Here is a 17,471-nt window from a genome sequence, read left to right as displayed (position 1 = left end):
TTCCTATAAAGTAATTTTAGAATATTATTAAGTATTTTTAAAAATTTCTTTTTTACTATTAAATCAATTTTAAAATTAATTTATTTCAAATTTTGTTTTTTTGTTATCTTAGTATATTTATTTTATATCATTATAAATTTTAACCTCTTTAAAAATATTAAAAAGAAAATTACTATCAAATAATTATTTGCAACTATGTTTTATTTAGGATTTTAAAATGGTAGATATACTTACTTTTATTATCTTAATATATATTTTTAATTATAATATAGATTAATACATGTCGCAATCTTAAAATTTTTAATGACACGTATCGCAATCATGTTAATTAGTAACTTTGAAGAACCACGCTTTATATAATAAGATTTACATATTTTATTTATTTAAATTATTTATATTGATGTTACACCTATTTTTAAATCATATAATATATATATATATATATATATATATATATATATATATATATATATATAATTACATATAAAATGATTTGATACTCACTTAAAATACATTTCAAGCTTTTTGTTTTATGTATTTACAAAAGTTACAATCAATTTTTTTAATGACCAAATTAATGTTTATTTATTTTTTAAATATTATCTCCAAATCTATTAATCACTCAATCTATTAAAAATAAAAAATCAGTTAAATGAAAATTATATTTTTAAATAAAAGAAACTTAAAATCTAAATATCCGAACTCGATCTAAAATAAGTAAACTCGAACTAAAAATACCCAAACCCGATTCGAAATACAAAATATCTGAACAAGTTGTATATCTCTATACCGAATCCGAACTACTTAACCCGAATTTGAACAGTGCCCGAACACCCATTAGTGTAACGTATGAACAAATGAAAGTAGCTTTTACCAAAAAAAAACAAATAAAAGTAGAATCTGTCAACAAAAAAATGAAAGTAGAAAATGGCCAAATGAGTATGGGCCGGTGGAAATTGACTTTTTTTTTAACTGTCTTCTTCCCAGTTCTAAATAGTGGGAATATGTTTTACAACACAAAAACATTATCGATGGGGCGGATGTGTAGCTTTGGATTTGAAGAGACTACGCAGATTTAAGACATCTCCAGTGGTACTCTATAATCTCCTCTATATTTTATATTAAAATAGAATAACTCTATTATAGAGTTAGATTTGCTCCAATGATTTACTCTGTAATAGAGTTAACTCTATAAATAGAGTGAATTATAGAATTATGTTGATTTTCATTCTATATTTGGAGTGGAAGAGCAACATACAGTAACTCTATAATTCACTCTATTTATAGAATAACTCTATTATAGAGTGAACCATTGGAGCAAATCCAAATCTATAATAGAGTTACTTCATTTCAATGTAAAATATAGAGGAGATTATAGAGTGTCATTGGAAATGGTCTTAAAATATGGATTTTAAATAAAAAATGTTGCCAAAATGGTCAAATTCGCCATCCTATAGGGAATGATTGGAAGAAGTTGTAACTTTATATTTTTTTGCAGTAGAAAATACATCTGTAGATTTTCTGCTGTGGCGGTAAATAATTTTGCTGTAAGATTTTAGCTGTAGGTTTAAAAAGATTTAATGATTTCAATATAAATTTTCTAAAACAAAAAATAAGTGCTTTGGATTTATTGCTTTTCACAGCTAAAAATAAATAGAAAGGAAAGAAAAATCTGTAGTTTTAAAAAATCTTTACAAAGCATGATTGGTAAAGATATGGGCTGTAGAAATAATTTGGGCTGTAAAAAGATCCTACAGCACTTCTAAAGCATTTGCCAATCACCCCCATAGACTAGTACCTTGAAGAATGACTTCAGTTGACACAAGTGACAATATTTTCGGGAAAAGTGCCTATTTCGACCCGAACAATTTCGATCGTGCCAAATACGACCCGAACAAATGGTCAGTGCCAAATACGACCTGAACTTAATTAAAATTCAAAAAAACTACCCGAACTTCTTAAAACGTGCCTAAATCAACATTGACTCTAACAGAAGTTAGTCAACCGTTAACAACATAAAACGACGTCGTTTTGGTATACGGTGAAAAATGCTAATTTCGACCTAAACAATTTTAGTGGTGCTAAATACGACCCGAATACATAGTCGGTGCCAAATACGATCTGAATTCAATTATAATTAAAAAAATTACCTGAATTTTTTAAAACGTGCATAAATCTACATTGAATCTAACATAAGTTAGTCAACTGTTAACAAAATAAAACGACGTTGTTTTGATATATATATTTTTAATATATGTTCATTCGAGGACTTAAAAATGATGTGGTATCTTTTTAAAGAGGTACATTAACAACTAGACAAAAGTAACTTTTTGAAATATTATTACAAATTTGAAATTATATAAACTACTATTTTTTTCTTCATCGTATTCAATTTTAAAACTTTGGTGATAATTTTTTCTGATTTATATAAATACATAACATGTTTTTACTTATCATATCTTTAACAAACTTATATCTTACTAAATATAAATAATACAATATTTGTAATTACACAATCTTAGATATACTTAAAATTTTGAAGTTACTTATAAAAATTTCTTATATAGATTATTTTTATTTTTAAACTTAAGTGGCTTTTTTCAAAGTTAATATTATATATTTTGAAATTTTGTTCAAAAATATTAAGAGGCTTTTTACTTTTCTTTCACTAAGATATCTTGTTCAAAATATTAGACATGTTACACAATAACTAAAATATATAAAAACAATCACCAAAGTTTTAAATTGGATAAGATGAAGAAAACTATTAGTTTATATAATTTCAAATGTCTAATAATATTTCAAAAAGTTACTTTAGTCTAATTGTTAATGTACCTTTTTAAAAGGGTACCACGACACGGATTTGAGTCATGTAATGAACATATATATATATATATCAAAACGACGTTGTTTTATTTTATTAACAATTGACTAATTTCTGTTAGAATCAATGTAGATTTATGCACATTTTAAAAAAGTTCAGGTAATTTTTTTAATTATATTAAGTTGAGGTCGTATTTGACACCGACCATGTGTTCGTGTTGTATTTGGCACCACCAAAAATGTTTAGGTCGAAATTAGCACTTTTCACCGTATATCAAAACGACGTCGTTTTATCTTGTTAACGGTTGACTAGCTTCTGTTAGAATCAATGTAGATTTAGGCACGTTTTAAGAAGTTCGGGTAGGTTTTTAGAATTTTAATTAAATTCAGGTCGTATTTGGCACTGACCATTTATTCGGGTCGTATTTAGCACGATCGAAATTGTTCGGGTCGGAATAGGCGCTTTTCCCCAATATTTTCTTACAAGAAATGGCTTCTCTTGGTTATGCTGTCTTACATTTTACATTGCTCTTACATTGCTCCAAATGTAAAGATCCAAATTAAAATGAAACTGCGAGTTGGCCAAGCAATCGTATTGATTGAATTAACATTAAGTATAATAACGATGACCTCCATCCACTAGGACTTGGATATATGTTTGGTAGCGATAATTAGAAGTTGTTGATGAATGATAGTAAATGACTATGCAAAGTTGCAAACAGTTGAAAAAGACTTGTTTAAATGCATGAACTACATAATAAAGGACAGATCAAACAAACTAAATGTCGTTTATGCCAAACGAGAAAACATCAAAACCAGTGGAGTTTGTTCAAAATAGCATAAACGCAATAAAAAAAAAGCAAACAAAAAAAAAATCTTTATTCCAAATCCTAAATAAATCGTTGAAACTATGATCACATAATGATCTACCTATTGTCTCATGCATTCATGCGTATATACTTAAAAAGGTACTCTCATCACCTCTAATCACATGCATAGCTCGTAGTCGTAGATATGCTGATGCATAAGGAGCACGGATAGTCATTCCTGTCTCGTTGTTACATTTGTAAGTTTGTAACTATGGGTTTAATTATAGTGAGAACGAACCTCTTTTTGTCATTGTATCTATCTTTTGAACACATGGTACTTGTTTAGTGACCTTTGACAAATTGTTGACAAGTCTTCTATCCATTGCGTGTTCGCTCTCTAAAAGACTAAAACTAGTGGTTTACAAAACTAAAAGCCATTTTAGAATCAAGAACTCTTACTGTATTGATAGGTGTGCATTGCTTAGTAGATCATACTATATATATTATCTCGGTAAAGACATTAACAAGATAATTAAATGATAAATCTTCGTCTGGTATCTGCTAAAATCCTAAACCATAACGTTTTGCTTTTTGTTAGGTCTACACAGTTGAATTTGATAACTAAATCCTATACTAAATGTGATTTACAGTTGGTTAGGTGCTTTCACAACAACTCTTTCAGTTTCTGAAAATAAGATTTTCTTTAAAAAAAAAATTATTTTACAAAGATTGATTTTCTACTTTTTAAGATATTTTGTATACTTTTTCAAAAAAATTAAAATATTTAAATTGATTGATAGTTATTGAAATGGTATAGTAAAAATAAACAATAAATTTAATTATATACATTCATTATTATTATTTTAATATGTCTGAATACTATAAAAATCTTTATTTGAAAACGAAAGGAATATATTCTAACAAACTAACAATACTTGTGAAAACCAAAAAGATCTTTTAAGAGAAAATCTAATCGAGACGTCAAAAGTGTAATAATAATACACATACATTAAACCATTAGAGCCACTGGTTATGACCACTCGATCACCAATGTTAGTGTATATATGTTACAACTTAAACCCCCTTCACAGTTCACACACGTTTTTTTTTGCACCTCCAAATCTGACTGAATTGAGTTGAATCAAAATGAACCAAACCGGAAATGGTCCAGCCACCCTATCCCTAGGTGGTGGTGGTAGGCCTACTGGAATGGCAAAGTTAGAATTAAAGAAGATATAATGATAAGATCAGCTTAATTAATAAACTTAACCAAAAAGAAGAAAACACACAAAAAAAAGTCAACATACCCAAGTCAAAAGTACAATCCAACGGCTGAGAACACATCAAAATCCCAGAAGACGACAACACGACAACCTTTTCTTTTACAAAAAATCTGTAAAGCATAAAAACCCTAAAAGAAAAAAAGAAAATTATTAGTGAAGGAAAAAGAAAAAAAAATATACAATTTTTATTTTTTTTCTTCCTCTCTCTCTTATCTAAAAAAGCAATGGAACCTAACGAAAGGCACCACCACCACCACCAACACCAACACCAGCAGCAGCAGCATCACCATCTCACTTCTCCTTACTACAACCCTTACCACCACCACAATCCCGCCGCACCGCCGCCGACCACTTCCACCAACAACGGTAATCTGACATCACCACCACCACCGCCACCGTCGACGAACGATGGATCTTCCTCCTCTCTCTCTGTTTACCCTCACTCTGTTCCCTCTTCCGCCGTCACGGCTCCGATCGATCCCGTCAAGAGGAAGAGAGGCCGTCCCAGGAAGTACGACACGCCTGCTCAAGCCCTAGCTGCTAAGAAACTGGCGTCTTCCGCTAGCAATTCGTCCGCCAGGGAGAGGAGAGAGCAGGCCGCCGCCGCCGCCGGCGGCGTTTCGCCTCCGTCGAAATCAGGGTCGAGAAAGGCCCTTTCGGGCTACGTCGGTGCGTAAAGTCTCTTCCTTTTTGAGAAATTGAAAAACCCTTTATGATAAAGTAATGAACTTTATGGATCTTGAATTGAATCGTATAATTGCTGATAACTTAGTATCGATTTCTCCTTCATAGGTATGATCTGCAAAGTAGATACATTTCCATAAACACACTCTCTGTGCTTCCAAATGTGTACCTAATAGGTACTACCTATGGTTGATGACCCATGAGTAGATTCTTTCTTATACTGCGTTAGTTTGCTGGCCTTTTGTTTCCTTTTGAGTTTCTGGCAGTGTACATCGTTTTAGTCTTGCAATAACATTGATCTGTTGTTTGTTGAAATTATTTGTTATTAACATGGCTGCAGTGTTCGTGTTTTATTATTCAAAATCAGTTTCTAGGATCACTTGCTTACCAATTTTACCGTTTTTGTTTTTTTTGTTCTCTTCATATAAGTTTTTTTTTATTCTTGTTGCAGGGAAAACTGGGCAAAGTTTTACTCCACACATTGTTAATATAACTCCTGGTGAGGTGAGTATTGTTCTATGATAAAGGCCTTGTTTTGATATTATGAATTGGTGAAAACTGTGAATTTCTATTGGAGGCTTAAACGCAATCTATAACTTCAGTTTTTGCTATAGAGCTCGTTTTGTAAGGTTACGGTATTGCAAATTGGATTTTGATTTAGCTGTTTTTTTTTTTCTTATGTGTGTTTTGTGTGGATTGATTTGATAGGATGTGGCTCAGAAAATTATCCTTTTCGCTGAGCAAAGCAAGCATGAGATATGCATTCTTTCTGCATCTGGCGCCATCTCTCATGCATCCTTGTCTCACATAGCTACCGGAACCAGTGTATCTTATCAGGTGATTTTCTTGCTCCTATCTATTCCCTCTAAACTAATTCTTGAACTGGCTTAAAAGGTTTGGACTTTTGGGAAGGGCTATCTTATTCTCTGATCTGGTTATGAATTAGTTTCTGTGTTCCCTGTATTTTTAGACACTATGAAACTGATCTCTTTCAGGAACTGTCTAGTTACAGGACCCTTGCAATATCGGTTTTGTTACAATAAAAAACTTCTATTACAGCTAAAGATTCTTACATACTTCTGAGACACATGCGTGAGAGTTGCGTATAATGTTATTAACTAGCTTCAGAATGACAAACTTTTATTCAGGGTCAGTACGAGATCCTCTCACTGAGCGGATCTTATATTCGGAGCGAACACGGTGGGAAAACTGGTGGCCTTAGCATTTGTTTATCTAGTTCGGATGGTCAGATCCTCGGTGGAAGAGTTGGGGGACTCCTTGAAGCTGCTGGTCCAGTGCAGGTACACCTTTCCTCTTATCTTATATTTTAAACTACAAGCTTTATATCATTCAGTTCAAGAACATTGGCATGCCTATATAAAAGCTTGGCCCGTTGAGTCCCTCTTATACTTACCAGAAACTTTTACTGAATTTAGAAAGGAGATTTTCATTGATTAGTCTCTGGTTTTCCTTTACAGGTGATTGTGGGTACATTTAAGCTAGAGAAAAAGAAGGATGGAGGAAATGATGTGAAAGGAGATGATGCTTCAGGAAGTGGAAGCTTGTTACAATCTCCTTCTGGCGGCACAGAATCTTTAAATGTCTATCATCCAAGTATGGAATCTTCCGGAAGAAATCTAAACAGCGAGCATCATACTATGACTAGTAGCGCATTGGGTGGTGGGGCTCATTTCATGATGCAACCACCTCAGGGCATGCACATGACACATGCCAGGCCTTCTGAATGGGGCGGTACTGGGTATGATTTGTCAGGTAAATAAGAAAGCTAACCACTTGTTTATTTTTCATTTATATCTTTTGTTTGTGTGTTTGGACTATTATGATGGTCTTTATGTTGGTCAGGAATGAGAGGAAATGGGTCATCAGAAAATGGGGATTATGAGTAAATGGCAAGCTTAGTACACTAGTTTCTGGAGAAGGTGTGTGTAGAGAGGTTTATGATGGAAAGTGAAGTTTGAGCATGAATCAATCATCATACAATGTCCCAAGGATATTTTCATTGCAAAGGGAGAGGCAAAACTAGACTGTGATGCTTTTTGTTTTCTTGGTTCAGTGTAATATTATAGTAAACTTTGACATCTTTTTTCTGGATTCTGTTTCACTTCTTCCTTTTTTATTTTGTTTCTTCTCTTCATATAATCAGTTTTCTTTTGGGGTTTATTTCTCATTTTAGATCATTTGTTTTGATAATTAGCTTTAAAGTTATACTTGTTTTTTTTTCTCTCTCTCTCTCTCTTGTGATAAAGAAGTCTCTTTTCAAACGGTTCTATATAAATGTTTTGTAATTATTTTTAATTAAATGTACGAAAAATAAAAATTAACAAAGGCAAGGGAACAAAAATCTCCAAACTGTGAGAGAACCACAATGTCTCATTCAGGAATCCTGTGCAGGCATTCTCTACAGGTGTTGTCTACGAAGAACTGCTTACATATACTTGAACAGTACTTAATTGCTGGTAAGATGGAGACAGTAACGTCCCCTTGTTACTGCAGAGAATCAAAATGACCTGAGCATTGGTGATGCCTGTGCTCAACGTTTCATTCTCTCACAGAAACTCTCCTAACTATCTGCACTAACCAAGAACTATCTGCAATAAAATCAGTGATTTGATTACACTAACCAAGAACCATCTGCACTTATTGACCGTGTAAGAGCTATTTCACCTGCAAATACTTGTATCAGCTATGACGAAGGCATATATGTTTTCCCATTAGAAACTGCAATACCATCTCTCATCACCACCTACTTCTAATACGCCATTCTTAGCTAAACAAAATGTAGCTTCAAGTCTAAACTATAGCGAGCATCATATGCAGAGTCTTATTTAAACAGAGGTTGAAAGAAAAACATAATGACATAATCAAACCAAGAATTACATATTTGCCAAAAACATGGAGTATAGTTTTTAATGGTAAGTTACTTGGGTAACACCCTTACTATTCTTCTTCTTCTAGTCCCAATCTTCATCATTTATCTGCCACTCATCATCATCATCTCTAGGCGGCCTCACCACCAAAACAACCATCCCTAAACACTCCTCAACTCCTCTCTCCTTCAACACCGACCCTCTCTCCAACTTCATCCCATCTCCACCCACAACCAAATAGTAGTACCCATCATCAGCCTCCACCCTCTTCTTCTCCCTATCCATCACAACCATTACCGCCTCTCCTTTCCCGTTCCACGGCAACACTTTCCTATCATCCCTAAACGAAACCGCCACTCCTCCTCTCCTAACCGCCACCACCGGATCCCAACCCGGCAAAACCACCCATCTCCTCCACTCCCTCTCAGCCTCCACAACACCGAACTCCCCTCCCGACTCAAACTCCATCGGCGCTTCCTCAATCTTCCCCACTCCTTCCTCAGCTTCGCAAACCGGTAGAACAACAACCGAACTCGCTCCCGCCACTTCCCCGAACTTCAGCCTCACCACAGGCACGCGAATGATCTTAACCGCCTCTTCTTTAGCCCTCTCCTCGTCGCTATACCCATACAACTCCCTCCCAACAGCTTTCTTGGCTCTCTCCGTCACAGCAACCTCAAGCGCCTGCTCAAGCAGCGTGGTCCTGATCTCGGACGGGCTCCTATGCTCTCTGCTCTTCCTATACAACATGAAAGACAGACAATCCCCAGGGAGATAGTAATCGAACTCCTCCCACCCTTTGTCCCCACGGCGGTGAGGATAGTCCTTGATCGCCCCCGCGAGGTCTCGAGCTCCTTTCGTGTCGAGCCGTCGCTCGACGATGTACTCGGCGGCGGCCACGCGCTGGACGGCGCTGAGGCGGCGGATCTCGTAGAGAAGCTCCGAGCCACCGGTCTCGAAGGCGGCGATGAGGTCCGGCTCGGCGCGGGACTGGACAAGGGAGTCGCGGACCTGGGCGCCGACGATGAGGCAGTTCTGCTCGACGCCGGAGATGCCGGTGAGCTCCTCGATGGTGGGAGGGGTGAAGCCTTCGGCGTAGAGGGAGGAGATGAGGGGGGCGTACTCGAACCAGAGGCCCATGCGGTCGGCGAGGACTTCGATTTTGCCGGCGGGGTCTAAAGATCGGAACTTTGGAGGGATTGGGGACGGTGGGGGGCGGAAGGGCTGGTAAAGGTTCTGTTTTGGCGGGGCTTGGCGGTTCGAAGCGGGGATCAGGCTTGCGCTGATGGGTTTCGGGTTAACGGGTCGGGTGTTCGGGTGGGGAGATAGTCCATTGGGTTTGGGTTTGGTGAAAGGGGAGAGGATTGAGGGTTTGAGAGTGGCTGCAGTGAGGGAAAGCATGGTGTGTGGTGAGAACAGAGTCGGAGAGGAAGAAGATGATGATGATGATGAATAGATAAGACGCGGTTTAAATATTCAATTAGATTTTTTGTACCGGATGTAAACCGGATCGGTTAACGCATATTCCTTTTTTCGTTATAATTTTCCCGCGAATAAATAGTTCTCCTTTTTGTTTTTTTTTGTTTTGGTAAAATATTCTCCTTTTTGTTGACCAATCCTGAAATGAGTTTGAGTGATGGATGTTTTCTGTTTTACCATCTGAAGAAGTGGAGCTCAAATCTCCAATAAATATTTGGATTTATAGTATCGATATTGTTAAAACTTTTGGAAGCGCGAAAGCCATCCTCAACAATGTGGGGATAAGTTTGGCGCATAATCTATTCGGCGATCATTACTGTACCGAGTGGAATGAAATTGTTCACTATCTCACACACAGCCAATGATCTCGCTAGTTCACTGGTTCACAATTTGGAGGGAACGACATGCTAGGGAATGACACTTCACGATCACCAGAGGTCCTATTTCAGTGAATTGACAGAGAGATGTGAAGAACATACTTATAACTCTGCAACATGAGTCACATGACAAATGACTAGAGAAAGCATACCAATGTTCAATTGAAGTTGTGAGAACGTAGATATACTCTTTTCAAGTTACTTTTTAGTGTTAGGAAAAAGTCATAAACAAAATAAATTTTGTTGTAAGGAAAAGTATATTTTCTCAACATTTTATTCAGATAAAAAAGTATTGTCAATTCTTATAATCAGTTACTAGAGTTTACCAGAGTTTGATCCCTATACAGTTGCTCTTCTTTGGAGTTTGACGGCGTGGTGTCTTGAATCTCCTTTATGGTTTCATCTTCCATTTGTTGGGCTTCTGGATGGGTTTGGGTTAGGGTTAGAGTTTCTGAGTGATTTCGGTTAATCCCTTTATCAAGCCCATTTTGGGATTTCGGTAAGTGTGTTTGTAATTAAAACACACACAATTATATTAATGCAATTAAAAGTTGAAAAAAACATGTTGTGAATATGATCTATCAAATCTTAACACCTTAAATTGGCAAGTACGTGATCTATTTTATGCTAACGTGTGATGTACAAACAAATGTAGTAATTTAGAGACAAGTTTTGTGGGAGTCATAATTAATTTATTATAGGTAAAAGGGACATGGATAAAACTTGAATTCACAACATAGGGGTCAAAAATGGAGATCTTAATCATCTCACCAAGACAATAACACTAAAACTAAGTCCAAAATTGAAAATTTACGCTTGCGTGTAACATACTAACATCTATTCTCGCCTGTCATACGTTGTTCGTTGCTTCATTCACTCTTAGAATTACACATTACGCACGTATATATATGTATACTTACATGTGTACTAAATTATTTATAGATGTGCATTTAACTATTTATAATTATTTAATTACGACGGTGAAATGAATTTATCATTGTAAAAGAAAGGTCACTAAGAGCAACTGCATCAACAAAAAGTTCTCAAAAAGTGATTAGTTGTTAACTAAATTAAAAATAACAACTTCATCAATAGTATTAGAAACGAGTTCTCAAAAAGTTATTAGTTGTTAATTAAACTAAAAGTAATTGATGGAATTTAAATATCTATCCAGTAAAATCTCAAATCTTCTTTTGATACCATTGACAAGAGTGCTCTAAGCGATTTGCATAGACCTAGCATCTAGTAAGAATCTAAGCATTATAAAATTTGTGTTTATTTATTATATATCCTTTATTGCATAATTTAAAAATATTGTGTGTTAAATTAAAAAATCACTTTGATAAAATATAAAATATCAGATAAACTTGTGAATTTAACTAGAGAAAAATATAATCAATTGTTTATATACAGTAAATATGATACAATTAGATTAGTTATAATCCAATCAGATATTCTTTATTTTAAGACTAATTTAGAGTAGTTTAAATCAATTTGAACTAAACTAGACAAATTTTAACCGACTAAAATGATTTAAACTGATTTGTATTGTATAAATTAGGTTTTAAGAAAATCGTTGCAATTCCATAGGATCCAAGGGGACAGGGGAGAACAAGTGAGGCCAGTCGGTGAGAACAAGTGAGGCCAAGAGGATCTTTGAAGATAAAAACTACTCAACGGAGGAGACTCTCACTAAGGCGATCCGTGATGCCAAGGAATGGGAGACTGCAAAGAAGAAACCGGAAACTGCGCAACTAGATACTAGGAGTTTCTTGAGCTCTATTAGGACTGATATCCCGACTTGTTCAGTGGATGGGGCTTGGAATGCTGAATATAAATGTGCAGGCTTTGGTTGGTGTTTACAGGATAGGAAAACTGGCGTGGAGACAAGAGGTGCAGCATCTCGAAGCCATGTTGGTTCAGCTTTGATTGCAGAGACGCTGGCTGTCCGGGAAGCATTGCAGCAGACGTCCACTGAAGGCGTGTATTCTATCCAGATTTTATCGGACTCAAGTGTCCTCATTTCTGCCCTGCGTACAGGGACGGTTTTGAACGAGATAGCGGGACTTCTGTTTGACATTAGTCACCTCATTCCTCTCTTCTCAACCTTATCTTTTATTTTGATTCCTTGTTCGGCAAACTTTGTAGCTGATGGTCTTGCCAAGAGTGCTTTGGCTCCTCTTTGTCATCAAAACATTGTGTAATCATTGTTATATTAGTGGAAGTAAAAAACGTTGACCAAAAAAAAAATCGTTGCAATTACAGCCAATTCTATCTATAGCGTTTTTAGTACTATATATTGGTACTTATACATAATTCTCATTTAATGGACATAACTGTCAAGTTTGCATAAAATATGGGATGTGTACCTTCGCTGGAAATATTTTGATAATTTCTTAACATAAAAAGATGTAAGTTAATTAATTAATAGATAAACAAATTATAAACAAGTGATGAATGCACCCTGGGAGAGAAACATGAAGGGAGGAAGGGAATCATAAGTACATGTGAAGAGACTATACTACTACTGTTTTGCCAAATATGGAACAATTGTATTTTGCTACAAATGGGAACGACAATTTTGAAGTTTTAGATGAATAATAAAGAATAAGCAGTCTTGGTTTAACCAACAAAGAGGTCTTAAAAGCTTAACCCTATATAGATCCATGGTAGTATGGTACTGGTAGGGCTTGAGTTTCCAAATGCCGGAACTCCGTTCCCCGTATGATGTTCTCTCTCTATTATCATATATGGAGATCTCAAAATATAATACATGTGTTTTTCGTGATTTAGGGGAAGATTGGTTACAGAAAATGGTAAAACCTTCTGTTTGGGTCATTGGGTGTCAATAAAAGGTAAAATCTATGTAAAAGGTCAACAACTAGTTGGATAGTTAGGGACTAAAAGTAGTAGTACAATAACATTCTATTGGTGAGGTTAGAGGGTTAAAAGTATATAGAATGTGGAATCCATCTTAATCTAGTAGTCGATTTAGAGCCTAGTGTTTTCATACCATGTATGCAATAATTAACATCTTTTTTTTTTGAAATCGCACTTCCAACCTGAAGTAGAACCACTAAACCTGTCGTTAATCGACCACGTTGGTTTGTTTATTCTAGTTGGTAGTTAAAACTTTAACTAAATTTGAAGTGTTTCTTTCTCAAGCCGAAGCTGAACTGGAAATAACTGAATGCCCTCGTCCATTAAAATTTTGTAAAAAGTAACTAAACAGGTTGACAACACAATAACACACGGTCGAGAAGCATATACCTGGAAATATATGATTCGCCAAAAAAAATCATATACAGCGAATCGAGATCAAAGGAGATTGTATATCAATAAGTGTGATGTTGGTGCCAAATCAAACCACAGTTTCTTGCTTTCCACTGACAATGATGGATTCCAAGCGCGTAATTTACCACGCGCCATTCCGTGTGGCTCTATCTCTCCTTTAAAAGACGCCTATGTTTTTGATGCTGCTGTACATTATTGTTATGATATTAGGTACTTGATTTATCTACTGATAGTTCTCTGTTTTTTTGTTATCTTCTTTTTGTTATCTTCCCTCCCTAATCTCATAAATGCTAAACTTGTTGTGTTGGATGATGATATCATTTTCCAAAGAAACATCTGTTAGATACACTTGATTCTGGCTGTTTTTATTAGGCTAAATTGAATTTAGACGATAATCTGTCAGCTATAGTATGAAGAAAAGGAAGGACGACGAAATAATTATGACGAAAATGAAGGTTTAACAAACATTCACACGAGATAAGGTCCTGTAGAAGACACAAACGGTGCGTTCAAATAAACAATATCCGAAGATCTCAACTTCTTACCTTCAGCGATCGTTTTATTCAATTTATTATAGTTCAAACATTGTATGATATAAGTTTCTTAGACAAAATCTTTTGAAGTTGGTCTGAAATTCTGAATAGTTTGGTGCTAGAACTACTGTCGGAGTTATTGCCACGATTACTAATACGGTAATACCACTGCACAACTGGCATGCTTTTACCATTGTGATGAAGCTTACACATAAAAGTAACTTTACTAGACTTTTGTGGAAAAAACTTTACTCGACTTGAAGCAAACAAAACACGAGTTTAATTACTTGATGTGCTTGTTTTCCTCACTCAGGAATTTTATCTTAAGAAACGACTAGGTCTTAAAAAGTGTTATTCTGAGTTAATAACCCATGATTTCCGGGGAAAAAAGATAATATATGTTAATGAAGCCATTTTCAAAGTAAAAAAAATAAAGTGAAGGAAGGGAACACGAATAATGCGAAAACAAAAGTATATAAATGCAACGTAACCATAAAGTAAATTACAAAAATAAAACAATGAAAAATGTTGCTGCAAATTGCAGGCAAGGAACACAGACTATTCCTCCTCATGTCATGTCAATGTTCAACTTCAAGTTCCCCACTTGACCCATTGGTCACACTCTTTCTCTCTCTTCAGCTATGAAATTACTCTTTTCTACGCTGTGTAACACACTCAGTCCCCTTTCTTCTTCTTCTCTCTCTTTTAAATGACCTTGTGCTCTCCAGTCTTGAAATTACACTCTGAGAGTCTAGACAAGTGTGATTTTGTGAATCCATCGTCTCCTAAAGTAGAAAAGCTAGAAAATAATAAAAAAGAGAAAGAATCCCACTCTACTTTTGATAGCTTCCACTTATATATCTTCTCTCATCTTCTATAGGCAGCAATAAACTTCACTTCTCTCTCTCCTTTTTTCAGTTTATTCTCTCTTTGCCTCACCATTTCTGCTCATATGTATTCGTTTGATTTGATCTGCCAAAGTTGAATCTATTCCTTTTATAGTACCATTCTCACCATAACAACCAGTTAAGTCCCTCTTTCTCTCTGTTTGGTTTTAATTAATGATCTAAAAACCCTAATCTCGATCCATATAAGAAACGCAAAAACCCTAGATCAGATTCCATCTTCTTCTTACCAAATTCAAAACAAGATTAAGCTATGGAACTGATCTCTCACCAAGCAAACAAGAACCCTAATACCTCAGTACAATTAACACCTCCTTCCCCGAGCCGGTACGAGAACCAGAAACGCCGTGACTGGAACACCTTCTGCCAGTACCTCCGGAACCACCGTCCTCCGCTCTCTCTGCCCTCGTGCAGCGGCGCACACGTGCTCGAGTTCCTCCGCTACCTTGACCAGTTCGGTAAAACAAAGGTTCACCACCAAAACTGTGCCTTCTTTGGCCTCCCTAACCCTCCCGCCCCTTGCCCTTGTCCTCTCCGACAAGCCTGGGGCTCACTAGACGCTCTCATCGGCCGCCTCCGTGCCGCCTATGAGGAGAACGGTGGCCCTCCCGAGGCTAACCCCTTCGGCTCACGCGCCGTCAGGTTATACCTCCGTGAAGTCAGAGACTTCCAGGCCAAAGCTCGCGGTGTTAGCTATGATAAGAAGAGGAAGAGAGTTAACAGGCAGAAAACGCAAACGCTATTGCAGACGCAGCCGCCTCTGCCGCTTCAACAACATCAACAACAGCAGCCACAACAAGGTCAGTCTGTGATGGCTAATTACTCGGGTGCAATTGTATGATCATATTTATTTAAATTTCCCCACTTTTTATGTATTGTATTGTTTTGTATTTGCTTCTCTATCTGTATAATCTATTGTCTTATCTGCATTATCTACATATGCTGTTGTTGCTCTTTTAGTTGTTTGTGAACAAGATATGTTTATGATTATTCACGCTACAGTGTTTGATCCTTTATGTTTTTGGAGTTTTAATTTGATTTAAATTATAACCATCAGCTTGAGGATCATCCAATACAGTTAGGGCTCGTGTGTATAACTCTGCTAGACTTTTAGATGATAGATTAATCATTTCTTTTTCATGCGATGATGGTTGAGGTTTTAGGGAACATTTGTAGATGCTTATTTCATTTCAGTGATTTAATTTAGATATGAATCTGATTTATAGATTGACATGAATGTGTGTATATGTATATGGTTACTTTATGGTTAGTCATTGTGCTATATACTGATTACTAACGCGTCTCATTGCTAAAAAACAAATCCATATACTTAATCGCAACTTTGTAAATGTATGCTTCTCAATCAATTCCAGATTCTCGTAATCGCAAATAATATTACTGATTGCTCGTTGTAGTTCCAAAATTTGATGAACCTATATGACATGATTTCTCTCATAAATGCTTACTATTGTTTTCCTTGTCATGAGCAATGATTTCACTGTTTTTTCACTTTCAAGGTCACTTAGCGCGAGCCACCTCATAATTTTTTTATTCTACTTTTTCCCGTGGATTATTCATTTATTCATGTATAAAAGGCTTTCTTACAATGATCTCACTAATTAAGGTACATTAGAAGAATAAAACTATGACTTACATTTGACAAAACGATGTGTAGAATATTGGCCTAAACTGGCTATTAAGATAGGTTCAACATCAGAAAATTCCGGCCAAACCCAGATAATCACGATTCACGAGCACAGACTATGCAAGCTTAGCTGTTATTTAGTCTATGCGCGAAATGGTAATGGTTTAATGGTCATGTATCATATGACCAAATGATATTTTGAAGATTAAAGAAATATTCATTTTGGTAGATAATTTGAACGATAGAATTTGGAAATATAATCAAAACATATAAAGTATTACAGTGATCAAATTTCTCACATGCTTTAAAATGTACAACTAATTTCTAAAATGTGAAAAAGCTTAATTAAAGTGCAATACTTAATTTGTAGTTCGCAAGATATTTACTTTTCAAAGTAACTGTTTAGAATATGCGTTTACTCGCATTGGAATTCTTGTTTTGGATGTACTTTATAAAATATTGAAGTTTAGTATGCCTTGATGAACCAGTGATATTTTCTTGAAATTGTTTGATGGAAATTTCTGGTTCTTATGAAAAAAACTCCAAAATGTGTTAGATATACACTGTGTTAACAAACATTAGGAATTACATTTTATGTACATTAATTTTTGAGTAAAGATTACACCAACAAATATTTTGAGTAAAGATATATATATAGGCTTCCAGATAGAAGAACTTGATAGGTTTGTTAAATGTATGTTTACTAACAAAATTCAAATCCTTAATAAATAAATGTGCTCAGGCAATGTGG

The 17,471-nt window shown here is 35.4% G+C and overlaps 3 protein-coding genes and 1 pseudogene across 4 annotated transcripts; 3 read left to right on the top strand and 1 right to left on the bottom strand.

Annotated features, from left to right (window-relative positions):
* The first annotated feature begins 5,062 nt into the window (after positions 1–5,062).
* Positions 5,063–7,845, top strand: LOC108854313 (AT-hook motif nuclear-localized protein 14). 2 transcript variants are annotated; one of them, XM_018627837.2, is made up of 6 exons: positions 5,064–5,584; positions 6,051–6,103; positions 6,308–6,436; positions 6,748–6,900; positions 7,078–7,372; positions 7,463–7,845. In XM_018627837.2, the coding sequence occupies exons 1-6, from the start codon at positions 5,140–5,142 to the stop codon at positions 7,504–7,506; spliced, it is 1,119 nt and encodes a 372-aa protein (XP_018483339.1). In that variant the 5' UTR covers positions 5,064–5,139; the 3' UTR covers positions 7,507–7,845. The 2 variants fall into 2 exon arrangements, with proteins under 2 accessions (XP_056865301.1, XP_018483339.1); XM_057009321.1 differs by lacking the exon at positions 7,463–7,845 and having other exon boundaries at positions 5,063–5,584; positions 7,078–7,380.
* Positions 7,846–8,456: 611 nt separating this feature from the next.
* LOC108854312 (rubisco accumulation factor 1.1, chloroplastic) lies at positions 8,457–9,933 on the bottom strand. Its single transcript, XM_018627836.2, has one exon. The coding sequence runs from the start codon at positions 9,886–9,888 to the stop codon at positions 8,572–8,574; it is 1,317 nt and encodes a 438-aa protein (XP_018483338.1). The 5' UTR covers positions 9,889–9,933; the 3' UTR covers positions 8,457–8,571.
* Positions 9,934–14,695: 4,762 nt separating this feature from the next.
* On the top strand, positions 14,696–14,997 carry LOC108854316 (uncharacterized; annotated as a pseudogene).
* Positions 14,897–16,128, top strand: LOC108854315 (protein LIGHT-DEPENDENT SHORT HYPOCOTYLS 1). The gene has a single exon (XM_018627840.2). It carries the CDS (start codon positions 15,329–15,331, stop codon positions 15,914–15,916), a length of 588 nt encoding a protein of 195 aa, XP_018483342.1. The 5' UTR covers positions 14,897–15,328; the 3' UTR covers positions 15,917–16,128.
* The last annotated feature ends 1,343 nt before the right edge of the window (positions 16,129–17,471 follow it).

This window comes from Raphanus sativus, chromosome 4 (assembly GCF_000801105.2).
Source record: "Raphanus sativus cultivar WK10039 chromosome 4, ASM80110v3, whole genome shotgun sequence".
Classification (NCBI taxonomy): Eukaryota; Viridiplantae; Streptophyta; class Magnoliopsida; order Brassicales; family Brassicaceae; genus Raphanus; species Raphanus sativus.
This window is presented reverse-complemented; position numbering and strand designations above follow the sequence as displayed.

Excerpts from the sequence above, each read along its gene's own strand:
- LOC108854313 (XM_018627837.2), top strand. The coding sequence starts at position 5,140 with ATGGAACCTAACGAAAGGCACCACCACCACCACCAACACCAACACCAG. Across the intron at positions 6,104-6,307 it reads TTAATATAACTCCTGGTGAG|GATGTGGCTCAGAAAATTAT; the intron begins GTGAGTATTGTT and ends TTGATTTGATAG. Across the intron at positions 7,373-7,462 it reads TACTGGGTATGATTTGTCAG|GAATGAGAGGAAATGGGTCA; the intron begins GTAAATAAGAAA and ends TATGTTGGTCAG.
- LOC108854312 (XM_018627836.2), bottom strand. The coding sequence starts at position 9,888 with ATGCTTTCCCTCACTGCAGCCACTCTCAAACCCTCAATCCTCTCCCCT.
- LOC108854315 (XM_018627840.2), top strand. The coding sequence starts at position 15,329 with ATGGAACTGATCTCTCACCAAGCAAACAAGAACCCTAATACCTCAGTA.